Source organism: Arachis hypogaea, chromosome 20, assembly GCF_003086295.3.
Source record: "Arachis hypogaea cultivar Tifrunner chromosome 20, arahy.Tifrunner.gnm2.J5K5, whole genome shotgun sequence".
NCBI lineage: Eukaryota > Viridiplantae > Streptophyta > Magnoliopsida > Fabales > Fabaceae > Arachis > Arachis hypogaea.
In genome coordinates this window covers 2,934,458-2,955,087 of record NC_092055.1, presented here as the reverse complement: position 1 = coordinate 2,955,087, position 20,630 = coordinate 2,934,458, and the positions used below count along the sequence as shown (strand labels likewise).

Sequence of the window (20,630 nt, the reverse complement as noted above, 5' to 3'; positions counted from 1 at the left end):
TTTCAGTCTCTGCCTCTAAATCTCTGTCTCTCAGTATCCGTCTTTCAATCTCTATTTCTCTACCAAACGCTACCTTAATATTCGTTTCAAAAGAAAATAGTATCTAGTTCCCTGAGCAAATAAGAAACTCAACTTGGACCTTCTTTTTCAAGCTAGATCATGGGTCTTAGATATAGAATTTAAGGGATTTGATATATCATGAGTTATAGTATAATTTCTAAATTTGTTTGTTTTTATTTATAGTCCCAATTTTTTTTCATATTAAGGAGATTTAATTGATTAAGAGTTTGTTTGGGCGAGTTTCTAAAAAAAGATTTTTTTTAGTGCATGTTTGGGCGCCATTATTTTGTTAAAAAAAGATCTTTTTTCAATAAAAAAGATCTTTTTTTTATTTTTTAACGTGTTTGGCAAATTTCTAGTAGTAAAAGTAAAAGCACTAGTAAAATAAAAAAAAAAGATCTTTTTTGAGAAGCTGTAATTTACATCTTTTTTTAAAAGATCTTTTTTTCTTAAAAAAAAAATGTTTTTCGTGTAATAAATGAACAAAAAAGTACTTTTATATTGTTATACCCAAACATAATTGATAGATAAAAAGACCTTTTTACATGAGATATCCAAACATAAAATTACTTTTACTTCTCTATAAAATCTTTTAAAAAAAGATAACTCGAAAAAAGATTTTTTTTCAAAAGTTCACCCAAACAAGCCCTTAGTTATCTTTTTTTAAAAGATCTTATGAAAAAGTAAAAGTAATTTTATGTTTCGATATCATGCAAAAAGATCTTTTTATTTTTTAATTATTGTTTAGATGCTATTATTTTGATAAAAAAATATTTTTTCAATAATTTTTTTTTTTATTTTTTAGCATGTTTGGTAAATTTTTAATAGTAAAAGTAAAAGTACTAGAAAAAAAATCTTTTTTGAGAAGTTGTAATTTACATCTTTTTTTAAAAGATCTTTTTCTCTTAAAAAAAAAGATGTTTTTCATGTAATAAATAAACAAAAAAATACTTTTATATTGTTATACCCAAACATAATTGATAGATAAAAAGATCTTTTTGCATGAGATACCCAAAGTCCAAACATAAAATTACTTTTATTTTTCCATAAGATATTTTAAAAAAAGATAACTCGAAAAAAGATATTTTCTTAGAAGCTCACCCAAACAAGCCCTAAGTAGATATTAGTTTTAAACATGTTTAAGCACAATTTTATTTTAAAAGAAAAAGGAAAAACTAAATGAGTCGTACATTATAATCTTTCTATGAATATGGAACATAAATTTTTACAAACTCAATCTCCAAATGTGGCATAAGAAGAGCTCTGTTTAACCTAGACAACACTCATACATGCATTTATATTTATGAGATAGTGGTTGTTTCAAATTTTGTTTGACAACTTGGTAGTGAGAGTGATAGTGATACTTCCATTCATGACACATTCTTAGCCTTACTTTGATGGATTTGCACATACAGAATGGGTTCAAGAAATATTCTAACCTTAATTATTATTTTATTTCACTTGAGAAATATTGATACCTGAAAAATCTAGCACATACAGTAGTTCAAATCATCCACGTCGAAATTAATTAAAATATTGACTTAGGAGAACAAAGTGATGACAAGGGTTGTCAACCTGAGGAGACATTTTTGCCATTGGGAGAATGAATCAATGAAGAAAATAATCGTTCTATTGTATAAATTAATTGTAAAATTTAATTTAGGAATCTTTTTAAACTTGCCTGAATTATTATTGTTATTAGTTTATCTATTTATAATATATAAAAAGCTGATACCAACTTTTTTCAACCATCTTTTCTTTGTTAACGATATCACATCAGCAATTCTAATTTAGCAAAAGATTAAAATCAACCAATCACTATTTAGTAAAATATTTTTAAAAAATTAAAACAAAAAACTTTTATCTATTATTATTCAATTGAAACATTAAATACTAATTAAATGTAATAAATATACATTAAAAGTATCATAATAATGATAATTATAAAAAATTTTAGTTACAGATATTCAAATTTTACAACTTATACATATTAAGACTCTTACTATTTTTTATTTCTTAATCTCTTATATTAATTATCAAAATTTTTTTAAATTTAATATAATATTTTTATATATTTTTCATTCTCATTCATTCATTTTTTAATTATTTAAAAAAAAAACTCAAGAGGTAAAAAATTAGAATTCCAAGAGTTAATAAATGCAAAACACATTACTGTAGAGAATGATAGGAAATTAAAAAAAATATTTTAAGTAAAGATTAAAAAATATTAATTTATGTCCCAAACATCTAAAAAATGAAAATAACATTAATATATGCAAACATATAAATAGAATGCAAACAAATAAAAAAATAAAAAATTATTTTTTTATAAACAAATTGATTATATAAAATAAAATATAATTAATGATAAGACATAATATTTATATGACATGGTTGTTGAAATAATAAATAAAAATGATATTATTTTATCGTAAAAATATAATTTTTTTAAACTAATATATATATATACCATTTGAGATATAATTCATTAAATACCCTTGTTATATCTAGTTACTATTATAGATAAGACTAAAGTAAGTCTACTAATATATATATATATACTAATACCTTAAAGGGGAGTCTTTGACCACAACACACTAACGCAATGTATGCATATGCAAATTGACCGAAACTTTACGTGCCCATAGTATGTTTTTCTAGGGGTGTGCATGCCCGGGTGAAGCCGAGTTTGATGTGACTCAGACTCGACCCGAAATATATACCGGGCCTATTTGTTAGACCCGAACCCGACCTTAGACTCGATGAAACCTATACACTTTCGGGCCACGATTATACCGGGTAAAAACCGGGTGAAAACCGGGCCGTTAACATTATATTACCTTGATACCTTCTTGTAAGTTAGCATGTAAAAATATCCAAATTTTCAAGACTCCAATCATTATTTGACATGGTAAAATTCACTTAGAAAAATATAATAAGAACCAACTCTTCTCTAAAATTAAAGCATAACCATAATCAATACTAATATTGCCTAATAACACCAAATATTTAAATCAATACAAATAACACAAGATTATGAATTAGTCTAAAGTCTTATGCATTTTAAACACAAAATATTAACTTATAGTCTTATATATAATGACTAATAACACAAAATATTAAGGTTTACAACACTTAAATTTCACATAATAATAGTCATCATCCAATATCCATCACTAATAATACAAAATATTAATTATGTATGATGACCGGGCCACCAGGTCGATTTCGGGTGACCCGAGCTATGACCCGGACCCGACCCGAAATAATGACCGGGTCTATTTTTGAGACCCATACCCGACTCTAGACCTGATGAAATCACACCAAATTAGCTCCTAAAGTGTTCGGGGCCGAGCCGGGTGTTCGGGCCGGGCCGGGCCATGCACACCCCTATGTTTTTCCATTGTTTCAGCTTTATTTCTTTTAAACTATACAAGTAAGGTATGGCATTAATGTAAAATAATAGTATGACATTAATCCACCTGCTGCCTTAAAAGTCTAAAACTGACAGCAGAAATGTTTGTTAAACAAGCAATATTATAAAATTCTGCAAAGAAATTCAACTATTCTCATTCAGAGGTTTCTGGATCTCACTATCTAGTTAATCCAATTTTCATGTTTGTCATATTCATTGTGTCCCTTATTATTGTGCAATAATGCAATAAATATTGTCACTGTTTGGTATTTGACCATAGCAGTGCAATGTGCACAACCTCTATTATTCACTAATCTAGGTTCCTGCAAGGCAAACACTATTAAGTTGATGATACTTGAAACCAAACTCAGCTTTGTAGCAAATATCAGAGTTTCTTAATACTTGTCAGAGCAACATGCAACTTCTCAACTTCTTTGGCTTCTTACTTGTTACACTTTGTTGCTTCCAGTTGCTGACAATATCCGAATCAAAATTACCAAAAGAAGAAGGTAACTCTGAAACTCATCTTTTCAGGTGATGAAATTCTTAGTTCAAAACATTTCATTAATGGTGGGTTTTAGTGACCTAGCTCCTCATTTCCTTATCTTCCCTTGGAGAGATTTCTGGGAAGAAAATGACCAAAATGAAAAACAAATGAAATTGATGTTGTGTCCTTCAATTTGGAAACTCCAGTATTTGAAATTATAGAGAGTACAGCAGGATCTTGGCAGACCCTACAGACTTATAATTTTTTTTTTATTATTTTCTACGTGCTTTCACTTCCATAATTAATAGTTATGTGACATATAGAGGAATTCTTTTAATGGTAGCCATCAAGTTGATATTGGACTCACTTGTAGTGGGTAAAGCTTCAAATTTCTCTAGTTACTGAAATGAGCATTCTAATATTTTAGAATGATTGCCTTAACTTTAACATGATTATGATTGCTATTCAGTTGAAGCTCTCAAAGAAATTACCAGTACAATGGGGGCGGTCTATTGGGAGTTTGATAATGATTCCTGTGACATTATAAGGGTTGGACTAACTCGAGAACCTCCTGACGAATCGGAGAGAAGCATTGTTTGTGACTGCAGTTTTGAAAATAATACTGTCTGTCATGTTACTAAGATGTATGACTACATAATTACCCTTTTGTTTTTTAGCTCCTTGAAGCTGTATTTGGTGTCTCATGATGGAAATGCAGAGTTGTGCTTCTATTGTGCCTGGTTTTTTGGTGGATAAAAAATTGGGCAGATTTTATCCAAGACAAAGACATTTTATGTGTTTTCTTCTCTGAACAAGTTTGTGTTTCTGGTTTCTTTGTATTTCTATCCTGAGACTGTTATCAAATGTGGCTTAAGTTTTTATGTGTGCTTGGCTACATTTTCTACAAAAATCTTATCAGCATTTTATGCATCTTAACAACGCTGAGCATTGTCTCTGTGCTTTAGAACCCTCAAGCGCCTTAGTCTACCTGGAGCACTCCCACCTCAACTGGTCAAGCTACCTTTTCTTCAAGTGATGTATGAGCATCTTAACTTCTTTGCTTTGTTCCTTTTACATTCTTTCTAAATGTTCTATGCTTCTTTATTTTCATATTTTTTACTGATAGTTTTCCTTCTATCAACAGAGATTTTGCATACAATTGTTTAAATGGCACAATTCCAAAGGAATGGGCTTCAATGAATTTAACTTCCATGTGAGTCACTTTGAACTACTGAATCTCTGAACATAATTTGTCATTATATTGTTCTTATATTTGATTACATATTTCATATAACATGATGCAGCTCTCTTCTTGTGAATCGCTTGTCAGGGGAAATTCCAAAGCATGTAGGAAATATTACTGCTCTCACATACCTGTATGTTTTGAGCTTTTAAGTCTATTCATTCGTATAGTGTGCCTTTTTCAATATTCACTGAAATGGTAGTTTTGAAACATTAATTAGGATGCTGGAAGCAAACAATTTTTCTGGAGTTGTTCCACCTGAACTTGGGAAGCTAATCAACTTGCAGACCTTGTAAGACCTTTGTTCCATTTGTACTTTTTAATGATATGATTTTTTCTTGATTTTAATTATTTCTTAAAATCTGTTTCTGAAATATTACCATTGAAGGGTACTGTCATCAAATCAGTTGACCGGGAACTTACCATCGGCACTTGCTGGGCTGCAAAATTTAACCGACTTGTGAGCTTTTCTGTTGTTTCTTCTCATCAGAACTCAAATTCTAATGATACTGTCATACTGATGTTTGCCATTGTTTTGTAACAATGCAGTAGGATAAGTAGTAACAACTTTACAGGAACCATACCTGATTTCATAAAGAACTGGCAATTTCTCCAAAGACTGTGAGATTCTAATTCCTTTCCTTGCTAATATATTCACAATACTAAATATTTATATTCTTTTCTAATTTTATATTCTTATCAATGTAAATTAATTAAGAGAAATGCATGGAAGTGGACTAGAAGGACCGATTCCATCGAGTATATCTCTATTGAAGAACTTACTTCAGTTGTGAGTATAACTATCTTTCTATAAAACATTTTATGATATTTTACTTCAATTTTGTCTGTCCTCATGGTAGCACATCTTTCTACAGAAGAATCAGTGATATAAAAAGTCCTAGCCAGGTTTTTCCTTCACTGCAGAGCATGACAGCACTAACTACATTGTATGTAGGCTGCTACTATTGAGAATATAATACTTCATTTTATTATTTTTGTAAAATATGATTCACTTGATTTCTTCGAATTGTTTTCCATAAGTTTAATGTGATTCAGTTTTTGCACTCAAGGGTTTTAAGGAACTGTAACCTGTCTGGGGAGATACCTTCATACATATGGACCTTGACAAATCTAGCAACTTTGTAAGTTAAGCATGCTCTGCATCTGTATTAATAATAATCAATTTATACACTTGAAATTGTTTACTAAGAAAATGTTAAAAGAAATGATTTCTTTGGATTTTTGTACATGAGAAAGTTAAGAGCTTTAGATTACATCAATAAATATGATAAGCCTTACTTGTCAGTGAAGAAGTTATGAATTACCTTTGTATTAAGCTTTACTTTATCTGATATGAGTTATTATACTATATTACTATTCTATTTATTGACTTACTTTGGTTTTACAATATGCTTAGACGATCGTACGATTTGTTTCTGTTAAAACAGCATTGTAAGTTTAAACAATGAAGTTCTTTGTTTTTGAAAATTTTGTCAGGGATGTCAGTTTTAACAAGCTAGTTGGGAAAATTCCCGAAGTCATTAATGTAAAGCGTATGAGATACATGTAAGTATCTTACTCTACATTGCTTTTTGACACTTTGATTTGACACAAGATAGCATATTTACACAAATGAAATCAAATAGTTCTGCTGAAGTAAGATAATATGCAACTAATTTTATGATTAGGCAAGTTATGTGAACATTGAATAAATGCTTCTACATTCAAGTATTAACACTATGAATTAAACAATTTGGAATTGTTTTGCTAGCTACCTAACAGGTAACATGCTCAGTGGAAATGTACCAAAGTCAATACTGAAGGATGGAAGTAGCATGTAAGTTGCTTCTTTTATGAACATCTTTGGATTCATCTGCAATTTGTTTCTGTTACAACTCCCCTGGCATTTTTGGATACAGTGATCTCTCTTACAACAACTTTAGTTGGCAAGGGCCTGAGCAACCTGCTTGTCAGGAAGACATGTGAGAAACTGAGATTATCATTCCTTTATTATTAGTGGAGTACTTTTTTATTTTCTTCCCTTAAAACTAAAATCTGTTTCATGCTGATTCACTTAGTAGGAACTTAAATGTGAATTTGTTCAGAAGCTCAATGATGAAGAATAAGTTGTAAGATCCTCATCTCTAATTTCTTGAGTTAGAAACAAGCAGAAACCTGAAAGTTGCACCTTTGCTTTTGACAGAGAGGAATATGTGCCTTGCAAAAGTAACTTCAATTGTCCACGATGTAAGTATATACTACTCTAAAGGAAAATGTTTCTCATTACACAAACTCACTTGAGAGAAACTCATCCATCTTCTTAAATTCTTCAGATTCAAGTTGCTTACATGTCAATTGTGGTGGAAAGGATATACAAGTAAAAGATAATACAGGAAACACCCTCTATTTCGGAGATGGAGAAGTTGCAGGTGGTACTGCAACATATTTCTATAGCTCCAGTGATCAATGGGGATTTAGTAGCACTGGGGACTTTCTGGATGATTTCGAAGCCCAGAACATACGTTACACTGTATCTTTATCATCTTCAAATATGTCTGAATTGTACACAACAGCACGCATATCTCCAATTTCACTCACTTACTTCCATAATTGCATGGAAAATGGGAACTACACTGTGAATCTTCACTTTGCTGAAATACAGTTTTCAAATGATAACACATATAAAAGCCTTGGGAAGCGTATATTTGATATCTATGTTCAGGTAAATGGTCAAAATAATGAATTTGGCTCTTCTTTCTACATTGTGAACTAATGCAGTGATTTTGTCTCAGGAAAAATTGATTAGAAAGGATTTTGATATAGAAAATGAGACACATGCTGCTGTAAAACCACTGGTAGTGCTTATATACAATGTCAGCATCACAAATAATGTTTTGGAGATTAGATTCTACTGGGCTGGGAAAGGAACAACTCGAATACCTGATTATGGAGTTTATGGTCCCCTTGTATCAGCATTGTCTGTTGCTTCTGGTGAGTACTTTCATCTAACATTCTTCATTTATCTTCATGTAAATCAGCTGACAATTAAAAAATGGTTGACCTAAAGAAAAAGAACCTCATGTAATAATACTTTTGTACTCGATTCGGTTGTGGTACAGTTCACTAGGATTCTTTCTAAGGCTTTCTCAATCTTATCAATAAGATGAAGTGCAGTGTCTGTTCTCATCACACGCAAACTAGTTGTTAAAAGAAGGCATGCTATTTTCAACACTAATCTGCATGATGTCCAGTACTGTCATAAATATAATATGATATCTATCTGTGGTTTGAACAGACTCTAGAACTTGCTCAAACGATGGAAAGAAGGTTCCTGTTTCTGTAATAATTGCAAGTGTAGCTGGGGCTCTATGCTTCATTCTTCTTTTGTTTGGATTCATTTGGTGGAAAGGCTTTTTCAAAAGAAAATTGCGACGGAAAGGTGGTGAACCCAGTCTCTTAACACTTCAAAAGTTGCAACAATCTCAAACTAATATGCTTATAAATTTATCTTGCTCCAATTGATAGGTACAAAAGGTGGAGATATTCAGTCAGGAACTTTTAGCTTAGAGCAGCTGAGAGCAGCCACTGATGACTTTTCTTCTGTTAACAAGATTGGAGAAGGCGGTTTCGGTCCTGTATACAAGGTTTTTGGATAACTTCTAAATGCTTATTTTTGTCAAAATGAAATCTGCTTATATGTTTGATATAAGTGGTTTCTGACAATTTGAATGTCAGGGTCAACTGCCTGATGGTACTGTTATAGCAGTTAAGCAACTATCATCAAAGTCAAGGCAAGGAAATCGCGAATTCTTAAATGAAATAGGCTTGATATCTTGTTTGCAACATCCCAACCTTGTAAAGCTTTATGGATACTGCACAGAAGGGGAACAACTTCTATTAGTATATGAGTACCTGGAAAATAATAGTCTTTCCCGTGCTTTATTTGGTGAGTATGACTTTGCCATGAATTTCTCGATACCTTGTGTGTGCCGAGGTCCTGCCAATGTTTAAGAACTAACTTAGAGATTGAACATGTTAGGCTTCTGATTCATTCATTTGTCTTAGAAGTGTTTAAAATTATTGATTCGTAGGTAGTGAAACCAATCAGCTTAAGATAGACTGGCCAACAAGGTTTAGGATCTGCATTGGCATAGCAAAGGGTCTAGCATTTCTCCATGAAGAATCAAGATTCAAGATAGTTCACAGAGATATCAAGGCTTCTAATGTGTTACTTGATGGTGAACTAAATCCTAAGATATCTGACTTTGGATTGGCTAAGCTTCATGAAGATGAGAAGACACATATAACTACCCGAGTTGCCGGAACTATGTTCGTAGTCTTTTCGTTATCATAAAGATAAAAATGATATTAGTTTACATGGGTCTAGATATAATTATCTTTTTTCTTTGCAGCGGATATATGGCACCAGAATATGCACTATGGGGATATCTTACATACAAAGCTGATGTTTACAGCTTTGGAGTCGTGGCCTTAGAAATTGTTAGTGGAAAAAGCAACAACAATTATTTACCAGATGATGAAAGCGTTTGCCTTTTGGATTGGGTATGTTCAACTCTCCTAGTTTTGTTATTCAATTATAAATAATGCTCCATTTTTGTTTAATTACTTATCTCATAGTTAAACACAATTATGCAGTATAATTATTTAGTCACTTTGTCCGTAAAACAAGTAAACAACAACAACTATTCATATTGTAGGCATGCCAATTGCACAAAAAACAGAACTTAGTTAAACTGATTGATGAAAGCTTGGGGCCAGAGGACATTATAACAGAAGCAGAAATGGTGGTCAAAGTATCACTACTATGCACAAATGCATCACCATCACTCAGACCTACAATGTCTGAGGTTGTGAATATGCTTGAAGGTCATGCAGCTATTCCGGATATGGTTCCAGATCCAAGTTCCTGCAATGAGGATTTGAGGTTTAAAGCCTTAAGAGACTTCCATCAACATAAATCAAAACAGGGTTTCAGTGTAAACCAGACCCCAAATTCAGCAACACCACATACATTCAGCTCAATATCTGGTGATAATAATTACACAAGTTCTATTGAGGAATTAGCTCATTCTGAGATTTCCCCTTTATCAAGTTAAATATTCATCCTTAGTTGATTAGTCTTAGCAAATAGCATAGTGGTACAATACATATATTTGTGTACAAAAGCATTTTTGTATCTAAAGATTGGGATTCACATAGACGTAGACACTGTACAAATAGAATTTTTGTACTGGAAGTAACACAAATTCACAAACATCAAACCAGACTTGCTGCAAATTCTAATCTGCATCAGCAGAAATTCTATCCATGATTCGAGCCACAACATCCTTGCTTTCCCTGAGCACTTCTACACTCTTCTTAAGCCTTTCGCGCTTACTCGCAGTCGATGGACTTTCCTCCAACAACCTCTCAATTCCACCACCATATGGATTCACCATCTCATTCACAATTTTCTCTCCAAGATCCTTGTTCACAAGGCTGTTAATGTTGAACTGCAAATGCAATGCAGTGCTGTCAATAATCCTTCTCAGCACGATCTTCCAATAGGAAATTAGCCTCATTCTCAAGTCAAAAGCCTGAGAAATCAAACATGGATACTGCCTCAGATGACTAACCTCAACTTCTCCAAAACCTTCAAGATTCACCCAACATGGGTTTTTAGTATTACCCTTGCAATGCAAAACATCTTCTGTGAATTCAATCTCATTGGCCATGAGCTTCTTGTAATCGCGAATGTAGTCGGGGTTACAAGTGTAATCTGTTATCTTTTCCATTTCAACAACCTCCATCACATGTTTCATAGACTTATCCTTCATGCTGGAAATAACATTCTGCACTGATCTTCGCACAGCCACTTGAAGTTGGTGATAGTGTTCTGAATGGTTTACCAAAACAGTAACCACCACTTCTTGTAGGTAGTCCCAAACCCTCTCAATGAACTCAACCGGGATTCTTGATATTGCCTTCACTCTGTTTTGTAGCAGAGTAAGAAAAGTGCTGCGCGGCACAAAGTTTGGGAGTCCAATCCATTTGGCTTCTTCCAGCACCTTGATTTCCTCCATCAAGAAGTTCTTCTTGGTTGAATCACTTTCCTGATAGTTGTGGAGATCATTTGAGTACTGATCAAGCATCTGAACCAGCCGAGCAGTGCAATGCATGCGTTTGTCATCAGGGTACTCATCGAATTCTCCTCTTAGGAGAATCTTCCTTAGCGACTCTTTGGCTGATCCAATAATATGCATGAATGCAGACATAGCTTCAGCCACAGAAGTCAAACTCTTGGGAAGTTTCTCCAGTTCAGAGACATGAGAACCGAGTTTGTCATTGATCTTCTTAACAATCTCAGGGAATAATTTGGAAATGCTATTGGCTTGGATTTGAACCAGCTTCTGTGCCAAAACTGGGACACCAACTATGGACTTATCAATATTGGATAGCAATGGATGAGTTCGGAACAGTGTTTCTTCTGCCATTCTTGCTTCTTCATAGGACTCATTGCCAATGCGGTTTCTGACACAAACATAGCCAAGACCAATGTTGACATCATCAGCCATAACCTTCTCTAGAAGACCTTCTGGAGCCTTATCAACTTTTGTGACCACAGCAAGAGTCCTGACTCCTTTCTTGTCAACACTCTGTGACATCCTAATGGATTCACAAGTAGAAAAATCAACAGTTGCAGACAACACATTGAGGATGATGGATTCCTCTGGCCTTATATACTCCATTATGATGTTCACTATCTGGTCATAGATATTCTCAGGTTGGCCATGAACCGGGACCCGAGTTATACCAGGAAGATCAACCTATGTTGAACAATCATAGCCAAAATTTTGAGAATTAGAATAACCTTTACATGCATTTAATACACAAACAATAATCGTATGTGACTAAAATTGAAGTGTTTATGCATCAAAGAGACCAACCATTGTGAGATCAGGAACACCGTTCTTCTTGACCAGCAAAGTTAATGGAGAGTTAGAAATCCCTTTGCCTTCACCTGCAAGCACATCAGTGGCTATTCTAATAGCGTCGGAGACACGGGACTCATCCGTGGAAACACTTTTCCCATTGTACTCCAGCACAAGCTCTGGTTTTGGGAGTGGATGCTGTTGGAGCCTCATGATCAAGGGTACTCTAGTGCAGATACCTTGTCCACGGGGCAAGGTAATTTCGGCAAGAGATTCAAGGACACTAGACTTGCCGGAAGATTGGTCGCCAACAACGACAATGGTTGGGAGTTGTATGCCTTGTTTGGTGATGTTGAGACGCCTTAGGTCCTCAAAAGCATCAAGAATTGGACGAATTCTATCATTGTAAGAGGAAACGAGAGGCGAATGGAAGTTAGCATCATGAGCTCCTGCTTCAACTGAGATGGTTTTGCAATCATTGTTGTGAGGAATATGGTTTTCATCTCCCATTTTCCAGCAAGTGCGGTAACTTTCTATGTGGATGAATGATTGTTTTTAATGCATGATGAGAAAAAATCAATAGAATTAAAAAGAGGGAGTGAAGTGTAGGAGACTCATACTTGACTTGAGACAATTAAATAGGGTAACTGATTCTCATAGATAGAATCTCTTCGTTGCTTTATCATGGAGGAACTTTGCACTTTTCCATGCATGCAAATAATTCATAAACATTTGATAACTTCAACCAAGGTATATACACATTTTTAGAAGCATATAAAGTGGAGAGAATCCTATGTTACATTCTTCTAACTCACTCGACACTAACTTTGTTCTTAAAGATATATATTATTCGTTTCTTTTTTCTTCAGGAAACAAAGACAAGAAGAAGAAAATTTTGCTAACGAGCATGAACACCACGTTGTAAGGGAACACCAGCAACATCATCATTAAGAATGTCAACAACAGCAGTGGGTGCCTCCATGAACCGCTTCACACTAAGACCCGAATCCAAAGTGTGTCCCAAATGAGCCATTTTGTCAGCAGCACGATTAGATTCTCTAAGTATATGAGAGAATTCCACCAACCAATCCCTTCTCACAAGTGCATTAATCTCAGAAACCAACCCAAATGCAGGATCACTAGCCACAGGACAATTCCTCACCAATCCAAGAGCATTTCCAGAATCAATATCCACCTTCACTTTTCTACACCCAAGATCCCAAGCCAGATTGAGTCCATGAACAACGCCCCACAACTCTGCCATTGTAACTGACGTGGCATGATCTAGTTTAACAGAAAAACCACCTAGGAAACTACCTGAGGAATCTCGAACTAGACCCCCACATGCTGCTTTGTTGTTATTGTTTCTGTTCTGCAACACTGAACCATCGGTGTTGAGACAAACCCAACCACTTGGTGGAACCCTCCAAGTACACCATATTGGAACCTTGGACTCATCAGGGTTTGGAACAACATTAGATACAAAATCTGATTTCAGATCATCTTCCAGTTCTTGCTTCCTGAACTCAAATTCCTCTGCTTCTGCTAACTGGTTCCTCTCTAACCATTCTATTGCCTCCTCAATTTTCTTCTCTAGATTCTTCAATTTTTGCTTCATTTCATATGCATAGTTTTCAAGCGAGTTCTTTGCCTTCTCCTTCTTCTTTACTTCCTCATCATCTTCCTTAAACTTCTCTGCATCTCTCACCATTCTCTTCAACTCTTCTGGCCTCAACCTTCCATTCCTGTGGTTGATCTTGATCGTTTTCTTCACCCTCGAACTTTTGTCTTCAGCCGTGACCTCAAGAATGCCATCGATGTTTATATCGAAGCAAACATTGATCTGTGAGGTTCCTCTTGGTGCTTGGAGCTCAAGCTTCCCGAGAAAGACATTATCCTTTGTTTTTTGTTCTTCTCCTTCAAACACTTTGATCATAACACTGCTTTGATCCTCATATGAAGGATAAAAAACCCTCTCTTTTTTGGTCGGAATCATGGTGTTCTTAGGAATCAAAACCGACATGGCTCCACCGGAAGCTTCAATTCCAAGGCTTAGCGGCAACACATCAAGCAATAAGAGCTCCTCCACGTTCTTGTCTCTTTCACCACTCAATATGGCTGCCTGAACCGCAGCACCATACGCCACGGCCTCATCGGCATTGATGCTTTTGCAAAGCTCTTTAACCATACCATTGACACAGAACATCTCCTTCAAGAGTTGCTGAACTTTCGGAATTCTAGTAGAGCCACCAACAAGAACAATCTCGTGTACTTGCCTTTTGTCAACCTTGTATGTTGCACAGAAACATGAACATATAAGTATAAGAAAAAAATACAAAACTTTGTGATAAGATTATTCAGAAACTTAAAATTATTTGTTCAATGATAGTACCTTAGCCTCAATTAGGCATTTCTCCACTGTCTCCATGCACTTTTTGAACAAGTCCTTGTTCAATTCCTCAAATGCAGCTCTAGTAACAGTAAGGTAAAGATCAATCCCTTCGTGCAAAGCATCGATTTCGATTCTTGTTTGTGAAATGGAAGAGAGATTCCTCTTGGCCCTCTCACAATGTGACCTTAACCTCCTCAATGCTTTCACATTCCCACTAATGTCCTTCTTGTACCTCCCTTTTACCAATTCAACGCAATGGTTCACCATTTTGTTATCAAAATCTTCACCTCCCAAATGTGTGTCTCCCAAAGTGGCCTTCACCTTGAACATCCCTTCATCAATTGTTACTAATGAAACATCGAAAGTGCCACCACCAAGATCAAACACAAGCACATTCTTCTCACCTATGATCCACAAACACAAGCATCATATTCCATAAGAAAGAAAATCATAACAATTCTTGCATTATAGCCACTCACCTTCCCTCCAACTCTTCTTGTCGAAGCCATAAGCAATGGCAGCAGCAGTAGGCTCGTTTATGATCCTCATAACGTTAAGGCCGGCGATTCTTCCGGCGTCTTTGGTGGCTTGTCTCTGAGAGTTGTTGAAGTAAGCAGGGACAGTGATGACTGCATTCTTCACAGAATGGCCTAAGTAAGCTTCAGCAACCTCCTTCATCTTGAAAAGCACCATGGAAGACACCTCTTCAGGTGCAAGGTATCTCTCTTCACACTTATAGTTAACAAGAATGAGTGGTTTGTTGCTGTTGTTAGGATCAGGGACAACCTTAAAAGGCCACAGCTTCATGTCCTCTTGAACTGAGTGGTCGTTGAACCTGCGACCGATCAAGCGTTTGGCATCGAAGACAGTGTTGAGTGGATTCAAGGAGAGTTGGTTAATGGCGGCATCGCCTAGTAATCTTTGAGTGTGAGTGAATGAAACGCAAGAAGGAGTGGTGCGGTTGCCTTGTTCGTTTGGAATGACGTCAACGTGGTTGTTTTGCCACACTGCAACACAACTGTAGGTTGTGCCAAGATCAATTCCTATGGCTTTGCCATTGTTGCTTGATCTTGAACTTGAACTTGAACTTGAACTTGAACTTGAACTTGTTGCCATTGATAAACACTCACTACCAAAGTATCAAGTAGTGTGGCTGAGACGCTTTATGTGTTTATATAGAACGGGAAATTGTGAGAATATTGGAAATTAAAGAATGGTTGATGTGATTTTCAGCGTTTTGGGGAAGCTGCGAGGTAGCAACCATGAAGCTCATTGGTTTGGTGTCGGTAACTTCCTCCATGACCAAGTTGGGTTGACTTTTACAAACAAAGCAAAATTCACTCACTAGTGGATTCAATGATTCATCCCAATATTATTTTCTAGTTAATACTTAATAGGCAAACTAATTTTTAATGGTTAAAATATATTTAGAAATATTTCGAATTGATTTGGTATTATTTGACTTTTGTTATTTGATCTAGAACTGAAAAATTAAGTGAGTGAGATATTTGTTTAGTAAGGAAAAATTACTATCCAAAAAAATAATTTTGACTCTCACTTAATTATCCAGTGATAGTATCTATTTTAAGTTTGGATGAGTAAAAAATAAAAGCTCGCAATTTAATATATAAAAATAATTAATTATCTAATTTTAGTTTACAAATAATATGAGCCTCCTCTACTAGGCTTTTGATATTAGCTTTTCAGTTTCTCCTTCGTAGCTAAGGACTCTCACTTATTGGCTGTTTTCTTTTCTTTTTCTTTTTTTTTTAATCTCTTATCGGATGTTTGAATGCTAATATTACGCATGCCATTTTTCAGTCGGAGTAAGAGTAGGTTTTTTTAAGTAATGTTAAATATTTAAATTTTTTTATTAATTAAATTTAATTAAATTGATTTAACATAATAAAAATTATTTTAAATTTTATCATTTAATTTGATTAGATTTGATTTATAAAGAATTTAGGGTAACTTTCATAATTAAATTGTTTGGACTTTAAATTACCCCTTTACAACTTTTGAAAATTTGATACGATCCACATTGAATAATAAAACCTGAGGAGTGAAGTTGAGGGTCTGCCGCTGGCCAATAGATTCCTACATGCACAAGACGAAATTCGAATTCCCGACACTTATTTAAGTGGACGAGTGAGTTGACCACTCAACCAATTCAAGTTGGTTAGTTGAGTTTTCATCTTATTAAAATTGTTTTGATTCTTTTGGATATTGGGTGACCCAAATCATTTTCAACTTCTGGGCCGAAACATTCCTACCCAATGAAGGCCCATAAATAGCACAAGCACGATCAAAAAACTGTTTTTACTATATTCATTAGTGTTGATTTGCATGGTAGTTAACATGTATTTAGGAGTGGCAATAGGCTGGTAGGAACTGATTTTTTAAAAATTTTGTTTCATAAAAACTAAACCTTTTACAATTATATTAAATATGAATGGCAAGAGATGAAGAATTAATTTTTTTGCCATCTTTTAATTTTTTATTTGAACATTAAAAATATTTAATTATACTTTACTAATCATGCCTTTAAAATTCACCAGTCACCACATCACTGCAGACATTGCCAATACAGTCCACACTCCACACTCCACAGAGTGAATCTAACTCAAACCCTAATCCTAAATTCACATTTTTTCTCCTGAATCTCCCAATTTTTATGGCGAAGCAGAAGTATGTGGTTCCTCTTAAAGACTCTGACCATGAAGAAGAAAAAGATAGCAGCGAGGAAGAGGATGAAGTTGCTTCATCCAACGAAGACGAAGACACAGATGAAGGCGAAGATAAACGTGACAAGCACGTGCTGGTTCCCAGAAAGCTTCAACCGCAAATGGTTTCCAAACCCTCCTCTTCTTCATCTGAAGTCGAATCTGAAGTCTCTGAAGCAACAAACATGATAGTGAGTCTCAGTCTTTTAATTTCTGTCTCAATACCTTAAAACAAATACTACCTAAGAATTTTAATATGTATAAGTTGTAGAATTTGAATATTTGTAACTGAAATTTTTTATAATTATTATTATTATGACACTTTTAATGTATGTTTATTGTATTTAATTATTATTTTATGTTTCAATTGAATAATAATAAATAAGAGTTTTTTATTTTAATTTTTTTAAAATATTTTATTAAATAGTGATTGATTAATTTTTTATCTTTTGCCAAGTCATTAGAATTATTGATATAACATCATTAGTAAAGAGAAAATAACTTAAACTTATTGGAAAGAGAATTTGTATCAATTTTTATATATTATAAATAGATGATTATTAAAAAAATAACCTGACAAATTTTTTTCATTTAATGTTAGATTTTCAGAAATAAAAAATACACCAAAGAAATCATGGTGTGATGTTTTATACATTAAGTAAGGATCAGATAAGACATTTTATGGAACATTTCTACAAACAAGATATTATGGTGACCCAGTATTTATCAGATGTAATCATTTATTTAGGTCAAAATTAACAGAAATAATCATTTACTGAAGACTTTCCCAATTTTATTTTATAGGAAAGAGGAGTACAAAAAAACTAAATTAAAACAGTGGTTGAAATGTGCTGATTTTGCTTTTACTAAACCTACATCAACGGGTGCTTATTTTGTTTGCCCAATTATAAAAATTTTATCACAAATGTAGAAAAAGATAGGATCTCTTCGTTGCTTTGCTATGGAGGAACTTTGCACTTTTTTATGCAAATAATTCATAAACATTTTCCACTTAAATTCCTCTTCTGCTTGCTAACTAGTTCTTCTCTAACCATTTTATTGCCTCCTCAGTTTTCTTCTCAAGATTCTTCAATTTTTGCTTCATTTCATATGCATAGTTTTCAAGTGAGTTGTTTGACTTCTCCTTCTTCTTTACTTTCTCATCATCTTCTTTTCCTTTTTTTTAAATATTTTTTAATAATTAAAATTTAATCTATATAATTGATTAAACCGTGTTATTTTTATTAAAATTAGACTAAAAAAAACCAATTTGACCGAAAAATTGATAAATTAAATTTTGAACTGATCTAAATTAATATTTTTTTTTAATAGAAAATTACTATAATACTCTTGTTATAAAAAATGACTAAAATATTCTTATTATATATTAATTTTAAAAATTTTAAATTCTAATTCTATGATAGCATAGAAAAAAGAGAAATGTTAGAATTTAGAATTTTAAAATATATAGTAAAAATATTTTAAGTAGTTTTCTATAATAGGGGTATTATAGTTATTTTTATAAAAAATATTAATTTAAATCGGTTCAAGATATGGTTTATCGATTTTTTGGTCAAACCGATTTATTTCATCTAATTTTAATAAAAATAATACAATTTGATTGATTATATAGATTGCATATTAATTATTAAAAAAACATCTTTAAAAAAAGATGTTTTAAGCATCTTTATATGAGTGGCTCCCTACTACTTAACAAGGGTATTTTATGAGTTATAGGCTTATAGCTCAAATCATATATGATACCCTATATATATATATATATATATATATATATATATATATATATATATATATATATATATATATATATATATATTAGTTTAAAAAAAATCATATTTTTACAATGAAGTAATGTCATTTTTATTTATTATTTCAACAACCATGTCATACAAATACTATGTCTTATTATCAATTATATTTTATTTTATATAATTAATTTGTTTATAAAAAAAATATTTTTTTATTTTTTTATTTGTTTGCATTCTATTTATATGTTATATTAATGTTATTTTCATTATTTAGATATTTGGGACATAAATTGATATTTTTTAATCTTTACTTAAAAATTTTTTTAATTTCCTACCATTCTTTATAGTAATGTGTTTTGCATTCATTCATCCTTGAAATTCTAATTTCCAACTTCTTGTGTTTTTTTTTAATAATTAAAAAAAATGAATGAATAAGAATGAAAAACATATAAAAATGTTATATTAAATTTAAGAATTTTTTTACAATTAATATAAGAGATTAAGAAATAAAGAATAGTAAAGTCTTAATATATAAATTATATAATTTTAATATTTGTAATTAAAAATTTTTATGATGTGATATTATTAGTAAAGAAAAAATGGATTAAATGTATTGTGAAAAAAGTTAATATCAATTTTTATATATTATAAATAGATAGATAGGCAAACTAATTTTTAATGGTTAAAATATATTTAGAAATATTTCGAATTGATTTGATATCATTTGACTTTTGTTATTTGATCTAGAACTGAAAAATTAAGTGAATGAGATATTTTTTTTTTTTGGTGACTAAGTGAATGAGATATTTGTGTAGTAAGGAAAAATTACTATCCAAACAAATAATTTTGACTCTCACTTAATTATCCAGTGTTAGTATCTATTTTAAGTTTGGATGAATAAAAAATAAAAGCTGGCAATTTAATATATAAAAGTAATTAATTATCTACTAGGCTTTTGATATTAGCTTTTGAGTGGCTCCTTCATAGCTAAGGACTCTCACTTATTGGCTGTTTTCTTTTCTTTTTATTTTTTTATTTTTTTTAATCTCTTATCGGATGTTTGAATGCTAATTAATATTACGCATGCCATTTTTCAGTAGGAGTAAGAGTAGGTTTTTTTTTTAATAATGTTATATATTTAAATTTTTGTTAATTAAGTTTAATTAAATTTATTTAACATACTAAAAATTATTTATAATTAATATTATTTTAAATTTTATCATTTAATTAGAATAGATTTGATTCATAAAAAATTTAGATGTATAGTATTATTTTTTTTTTTTTTTTGGTATAAGGAGTAAGAGTAATGTTACTTTGCAGTAAAGCTTCTTTATTGACTTTTGGAGTTTTGGTCATGGTTCATGGATCAACACACTGAATAGTAATACCATTATTAAAATTGTTTTGACGTTTTTGGATATTGGGTGACCCAAATCATTCTCAACTTCTGGGCCGAAAATTCCTACACAATCAAGGCCCATAAATAGCACAAGCACGATCAAAAAACTGTTTTTACTATATTCATTAGTGTTGTTATGCATGGTAGTTAACATGTATTTAGGGGTGGCAAACTGGCAATAGGCTAGTAGGAACTGATTTTTTAAAAATT

The 20,630-nt window shown here is 32.5% G+C and overlaps 3 protein-coding genes across 9 annotated transcripts; 1 reads left to right on the top strand and 2 right to left on the bottom strand.

Moving 5' to 3' along the window:
* Nucleotides 1-3,582: 3,582 nt before the first annotated feature.
* Nucleotides 3,583-10,534, top strand: LOC112784772 (probable LRR receptor-like serine/threonine-protein kinase RFK1). Of its 7 annotated transcripts, none has more exons than XM_072230461.1 (24): nt 3,583-3,984; nt 4,432-4,606; nt 4,928-4,999; nt 5,107-5,175; nt 5,293-5,338; nt 5,426-5,497; nt 5,594-5,665; nt 5,755-5,826; nt 5,924-5,995; nt 6,081-6,152; nt 6,276-6,347; nt 6,703-6,771; nt 6,977-7,042; nt 7,125-7,187; nt 7,287-7,334; nt 7,409-7,452; nt 7,539-7,927; nt 7,998-8,196; nt 8,501-8,644; nt 8,731-8,849; nt 8,941-9,151; nt 9,297-9,534; nt 9,618-9,768; nt 9,924-10,534. In XM_072230461.1, the coding sequence occupies exons 6-24, from the start codon at nt 5,427-5,429 to the stop codon at nt 10,320-10,322; spliced, it is 2,571 nt and encodes an 856-aa protein (XP_072086562.1). In that variant the 5' UTR covers nt 3,583-3,984; nt 4,432-4,606; nt 4,928-4,999; nt 5,107-5,175; nt 5,293-5,338; nt 5,426; the 3' UTR covers nt 10,323-10,534. The 7 variants fall into 7 exon arrangements, with proteins under 7 accessions (XP_072086562.1, XP_025683881.1, XP_025683880.1 ...); XM_025828096.3 differs by having other exon boundaries at nt 5,267-5,338; nt 9,924-10,503; XM_025828095.3 differs by having other exon boundaries at nt 5,267-5,338; nt 7,284-7,334; nt 9,924-10,503.
* Nucleotides 10,220-13,525, bottom strand: LOC112784775 (dynamin-related protein 4C). Its single transcript, XM_025828100.3, has 2 exons — nt 12,153-13,525; nt 10,220-12,032 (listed from the first exon to the last, which is right to left on the bottom strand). Exons 1-2 carry the CDS (start codon nt 12,645-12,647, stop codon nt 10,506-10,508), a joined length of 2,022 nt encoding a protein of 673 aa, XP_025683885.1. The 5' UTR covers nt 12,648-13,525; the 3' UTR covers nt 10,220-10,505.
* LOC112784773 (heat shock 70 kDa protein) lies at nt 12,763-15,967 on the bottom strand. The gene is made up of 3 exons (XM_025828097.3): nt 15,009-15,967; nt 14,530-14,933; nt 12,763-14,424 (listed from the first exon to the last, which is right to left on the bottom strand). The coding sequence occupies exons 1-3, from the start codon at nt 15,643-15,645 to the stop codon at nt 13,036-13,038; spliced, it is 2,430 nt and encodes an 809-aa protein (XP_025683882.1). The 5' UTR covers nt 15,646-15,967; the 3' UTR covers nt 12,763-13,035.
* Nucleotides 15,968-20,630: the final 4,663 nt, after the last annotated feature.

Coding starts and splice junctions, on each gene's coding strand:
- LOC112784773 (XM_025828097.3), bottom strand. CDS start 15,645: ATGGCAACAAGTTCAAGTTCAAGTTCAAGTTCAAGTTCAAGTTCAAGA. Junction 14,934..15,008: donor CAAGAAGAGTTGGAGGGAAG/GTGAGTGGCTAT, acceptor TGTGGATCATAG/GTGAGAAGAATGTGCTTGTG. Junction 14,425..14,529: donor AATGCCTAATTGAGGCTAAG/GTACTATCATTG, acceptor GCAACATACAAG/GTTGACAAAAGGCAAGTACA.
- LOC112784775 (XM_025828100.3), bottom strand. CDS start 12,647: ATGGGAGATGAAAACCATATTCCTCACAACAATGATTGCAAAACCATC. Junction 12,033..12,152: donor GTGTTCCTGATCTCACAATG/GTTGGTCTCTTT, acceptor TGTTCAACATAG/GTTGATCTTCCTGGTATAAC.
- LOC112784772 (XM_025828095.3), top strand. CDS start 3,891: ATGCAACTTCTCAACTTCTTTGGCTTCTTACTTGTTACACTTTGTTGC. Junction 3,985..4,431: donor AAAATTACCAAAAGAAGAAG/GTAACTCTGAAA, acceptor ATTGCTATTCAG/TTGAAGCTCTCAAAGAAATT. Junction 9,152..9,296: donor TCTTTCCCGTGCTTTATTTG/GTGAGTATGACT, acceptor ATTGATTCGTAG/GTAGTGAAACCAATCAGCTT.